This window comes from Castor canadensis, chromosome 1 (genome assembly GCF_047511655.1).
Source record: "Castor canadensis chromosome 1, mCasCan1.hap1v2, whole genome shotgun sequence".
Taxonomy (NCBI): Eukaryota; Metazoa; Chordata; class Mammalia; order Rodentia; family Castoridae; genus Castor; species Castor canadensis.
In genome coordinates, this window is record NC_133386.1 from 144,910,317 (window position 1) to 144,916,269 (window position 5,953).

The 5,953-nt window shown below is 35.3% G+C and overlaps 1 protein-coding gene across 1 annotated transcript; it reads right to left on the reverse strand.

Moving 5' to 3' along the window:
* Nucleotides 1-2,795: 2,795 nt before the first annotated feature.
* Nucleotides 2,796-3,752, reverse strand: LOC109693781 (olfactory receptor 6B9-like). Its single transcript, XM_020175336.2, is given in 1 exon segment — nt 2,796-3,752. A coding segment is annotated over 1 exon segment (957 nt).
* Between the last annotated feature and the right edge of the window lie 2,201 nt (nt 3,753-5,953).

Genomic DNA, 5,953 nt, shown 5'->3' on the forward strand with positions numbered 1-5,953 from the left:
GTGTGTGTGTGTATTAAGAATATTTAACATAAGATCTACACTCTTAACAAATTTTTAAGTGCACAGCACCTTATTATTAACTATAGGGCCATGTGTTATACAATAGATCAGGGGAACTTAACCATTTTGTTTACTGCAACTTCACGTTCATTAAACAGTGAAGACACTGAATATTTGTATAACAAATCTTCCCAATCACTTTGCTGAAAATGGATTATACGCATGCTGACAGATGTTGATTCTCTGACCCCCCAAAAAAGTAGAGCAATACCCAGAATAGTCAGTCTTCAGACTGTTCATCTTTAACTGTTAACAGCTTCTCAGGGGCTCCTGTGAGGATGTCCCTTACATAATAAAAATTGGCATCTCTTCATTAGTATCTTCTGGTGATAAGTATTGTAAGAACCATTTGCCGCTCACATGTTCACCAAGCCATGTAGAAACAGATCAAAACATTTAGAATGGACATTTACTTCACCAGCCAACTTGCATTATATATAAAAGATTCCTGGATTGCTAATGAAATTTGTGTGATAGGTACTCTATGACACATGTCTGTGCTCCAGTTAGAAGCTCACCCTTCCCTGGACCATGAAACCACTGAAGTGCTGTACATATCCATGCTTCTATAACTTGTTTCCCAGCTGCTTTGCAAGCCATTATGCCTCAGGCACTATTACCAACATGGCAGCAAAAAGCAAAAACTTGCAGTAAAGACTTTTTTAAAAAGTAACAAACTAAAGTATACGACTACAGATAAACGTCTAATCACAATTGAAGAACAGGAAAAGGAGAAAGAGGAGGAAGAGGGAACACAGGATCTATAGAAAAATCAGAAAGAAATTAACAAATGAGAGTGGAAAGTCCTTATCTAGTAATAATTATTCTCAATGTATATAGATTAAATTCTTTAATAAAAGGACATAGAATGACTAAGTGGACAGAATTAAAAATGACCATACTATATGCTGCCTACAACAAACTCTCTTCAACTTCAAGGATAAACATTGATTGAAAGTGAAGGAATAGAAGAATATATTGCATAAAAAAGGAAACCAAAAAAGATCAGGGTAACTACTTACATTTAGTAAAATATCCTGTAAGTGAAAAGTACAAAATGACACAAATAGAGTCATTAGAAATTGAAGGTTCAATTCAAGAAGAATGAATAACAATTATAAATATTTTTGGCACCCAAATTTGAAACTTGTAAATGCAGAAAGAAAATATTAATTGATCTGAGGGTAGATTAAAATTAATGAAGGCCAGGAGAAGTTAATAAGTAGAGATGAGCTGTAAATTGCCACAGTTTGTAAAGCACTGTAATCTTTATAAAAAGTAAAATAAATCAGTCCCATCTGACACTGTAAAATAACTTAAACACAAAATGGGAAGGACAATAGATGGTGTATATATCAAAAGTGTCCCAAAGTGCTGGAGTAAAATAGTGTGCTTATCATTCTTAAATTCTTAGCAGACCATATGTCATTAATTCACTCATTCAATATTCTTACTGAACCAAACAGAATTGACCTCTGTTCTACTATTTTATAATAATTAAATGAAAGCATATGTTAGTTTGTAAGGGCCTTGCATGTACCATTATTTTATTTTTTTTACTTATTTATTGGTGGTACTGGGGTTTGAATTCAGGGCCTTGTGCTTGCTAGACAAGACTCTACCAGTTGAGACATATCCCCTCCCTTTTTGCTTTAGCTATTTTTTTTTTACAGGGTCTTATACTTTTTGCCCAGCATCACCCTTGGGTCACCCTGTACCTCTCACATAGCTTGGATTTATAGGCATGTGACACCCTGACTGGCTCTCTTTTGAGACAGAATCTTGCTAACCTTTTGCCCAGGTTGGCCTTGAACTGCAGTCCTTCTATCTCTGATGCCTAAGTAGCTGGGATTACAGGTATAAGCCACTGTGCCCAGTCCTATCTGTCTTTCTAAAATCAAAAATAAAACAAATGAGAAGGTAGAAGTTCTGGAGAGCCTGGGGGAAAAATTCACATCCAGAAATAAGGGCAGAAACTGAAGGCAAAGCACAGTGGAATCATGAGGCATCTAAACAGAACCACTTGGTAAGATGCATTCTTCATCTGAAAAGGAATGACCTTTATGAATAGCTACTAGTTTTCCTACAGTCTGGCTTCTATTTACATTTAGAAGTTCAACAAAAGAAGGGAACTAAAGCATAAAATCACATATGTTTTTTCATTTTATCTGTCATGATAAATCATGCATATCCTACTTCACAGTATTTCTGTTACAGCCTGTAGGAAATTTGTCTTAAATTTTAAAAATAAAATGACCAATATTAATTGAGCAATTGATCGTTAAGATCAATTGATTTTGAAAGAAGCCAGTCCCAAACTCCTTTAAAGCAATGAATAGGCCCATGGTATTTTGTACAGCAAAACCTCTTTGTGCAACCCTCCCAAGATAGAGAAGACTTTGAAAACAAAACAAATCAAAAAGGAATAACATCACAAATGAACTATGAAGACAGATAATGTCGGATTATTTCTGAATATATTCTTCATAAACAATAGAATTACTTAATGATTATTTGGCCAATTTATGTCTCAATGCTTTAACTATTTCATCCACTGCCTTATAAAAGGGAGTATTTAATTAAGGCTTAACAGAAAAGAAGATTTCCTTTAACTATGGTTACACATTCCTAAACCATTGTACTAAGTCAGTATGCTCACAATTGTAGACCTTCCTCTGATGAAGGTGCCTTTTAAGATTAAGTGAAATGATGGAAGAAGGAATGTCTCAGTTTCTTCAGCAAAGTGAATCTCTCAAGAAAAGGGCTTGGCCACTTGCTATGGTTTTTCTGATGGCAGCTTTAACTTCCTTGTTCCTTAGACAATAGATGATAGGGTTGAGCATGGGAGTGAAGACTGCATATGTTGCTGAAATCAATTTGTTAGAATTGAATGAAGCAATGGCCCGAGGTCAGACATATATGAAGATCACAGCTGTGTAGAAGATGACCACCACTGCTAGATGAGATGCACAGGTGGAGAAAGCCTTCTGCTGCCCAGTGGCTGAGGGTATGTGGATGATGGTAGACACAATGAAGGCATAGGAAAGGACAGTGGCTGAGAGAGGGAACACAAGAATAACAATTGCTAACACAAAGTCTACTGTTTCAGCCATAAATAAGTTCATGCAGGCCAGTTTGAGAATAGGTGACACATCACAGAAAAAGTGATTCAAGATATTATTGCCACAGAAGGCAACTCTGGAGATAAAGTAAACCTTTGCCATGGAGATGGTGAAACCACTCACCCAGGAACTGATGGTTAACTGTACACAAAACCTTGTGGTCATCATGACTGGATAGCGAAGAGGCCAACATATAGCCACATAACGGTCATAGGCCATGGCAGCCAAAAGCACACATTCTGTACAGGCAAGTGACATGAAGAAATAGAGCTGGGTCATGCATCCCAGGAAGGAAATGGTATTGGGATGAAGAAGGAATCCAGCCAGCATCTTTGGAACGGTGACAGATATATACCAAGCCTCTAGAAAGGACATGGTGCCCAGAAAATAGTACATGGGCTTGTGCAGGGATCCAGTGACCCATACAGTGAGGATAATGACCACATTTTCCAATAGCACAACCAGATAAGTGATGAGGAAGAGGAAGAAGAGCAGAATCTGCATCCAAGGGGTTGTAGGGAAGCCAATCAGGATGAACTCATTAATATTGGTAATATTTTTCTTCCACATGGTTAGACCACCAAAAGCCAAATGATTTAACAATACCAATTTGAAGAGTAAGATCCACATTAATAATGCAGGCCCCTCAGGCTATAAGTGCTTTATTATTAAACTTTAATCTAGAGCCCAGGGTATGATTTGGGAATCATGAAAGACCATAATATTCTCTCCAGAAAGCTAGGGGTCAGAACAGGAACTGAAAACAAAGAATACCAAGCTATGAATGTCAAAGCAGAATCATTAAGTCAGATTCAGGGTTTAAGTCTTTGGATCTGGGTCAATAAAAGGTCTTCCAGTAGTACTAGGAGAAAATACTTTATTCATCAATATACTTCCAGATTTCAGAGTTAGCTATAAAGCAGGAGAGACAATGGGTTGGAATAAGCTCCAAAGATGGTCCAGCAGTCAGGGCAGAGACCAAGGAAAGTTCAAAACCTGGGGAACAAAAAAGAACAAATCCACTAGAAAAAACCTAGGCAGAAGAATGATTGCCTCTGGCCTTCTCCGCAGTTTTGATTTATATCTTTTGGAGACTCAGACAATGGTTCTCGGCCTATGTTTAGGGCCATGTATTAAAATTTTGATGAAGAAAGGCCTACACTATAGGATAATTAAACATTAGATTTTTAGATGTCTCATTAATAATAAAATAGTTATATATACATATATAATAGTTACAGTAGTAGCCCCTTGTCCACAGAAGACATGTCCTAAGATCCCCAGTGTATGCCCAAAACTGCTAGTACCAAGCCCTACATAAGCTATGTTTTTTTCTTATACATATGTCTATCTATGGCAAAGTTTAATTTATAATTTAAGAACATTATGATATCAACAATCATAGCTAATAATAAAATAGAACAATAATAACAATATACTAAAATAAAAGTTATATGACTGTGATCTTTTTCTCTCAAAATTTCTTATCATACTGTAGATCTTAGCAACATTGGTATATGATTATTTCCTTTCTTTTTTAAGTCAATGACTTTTATATTTTCACTTATAACAAGATGTATGCAGCTTTTCTTTGGCATATCCTAACACTGGGACAGAGAGTTGATCAATAACCAAAAGGACTCTTCAGTGACTAAGAGAAGGGTGGTGTATCCAGTATGTACATGTGAACATAGAGCTGATTCCTGAGAACAGGATAAGGGGAGATTTTCTCATACTACTCAGAATGATATTGACTTTAAAACTTATGAATGTTTTTTTCTGGAATTTTTACTTAATATTTTTGGACTGCAGTTGACCATAGATAACTGAAATGAAAGCAAAAATACAGATAACAGGGGAATACTGTATCTACATATGAATAAGCATTTGTGTGTATATATTTATACTATATTTCACATTTGATTCCAAATTAATTTGTGTAATTAGTCTGTCTTCTTCAAATAAAGTTCATATTTTGATATTGTAAGAGGCATCATTTGATTAGTTATATTTACTCCTTGACTCTGATACTTCTCATTATAGACACAAGTTGAACACAAGTTACATTTAAGGAGCTGCTTTGGGAATGGGGAACTCAAAAGGTCCAACAACTCTGAAAGGTCTTGGGCTTCCCAGGACATAATATAATCTGAGAAGATTATTAAAATTTAAGCAGAGATATATGTTGGCTGGAAATTATGAATAAAATGAAACTTAAAGAGAAACACTTTTTAAGGAGACCAATACAATTGACTAAGAAATAGAAAGACAGAATTCCAGAAACTAGAAATAAGAATAAGATGTAGAATTTCCTAAATGTTCAGTAATTATTTCTGATTTGTATGTACCTTATGACCTAAAACCCTCAAATTCCCAATAAAGTAACTGATTATATGGATTGGAAAAATGACCAATAAAACTCAACTTGGAGTAGAACTCAAATCTGACTTCATTTTCCATCAAAAAGAATTATTTTTAATTAATTTTAACAAATCTCTCAAGAGACATTTTTGCTTAAGAAGTGAAATTAGTGGGGCAGCATATTGCCTAAATCTGAACAATTAAAAAAAAACATGGTTGTGAAGGAATTTTTTTAAGTGACTGCAAACTTGGTCATGCATGATCTTTAAGGAACAATATCAAACACAACAAGAGGGTCAGCATAACAAAACATTCAGCATGGACAAAAGAGGACCAAATTCCTAAAGAGTGTCCTAAAGCAGTAAGGAAAGTATGTTTATTGGGACAAATAATTGGAATGCCCAAATTCT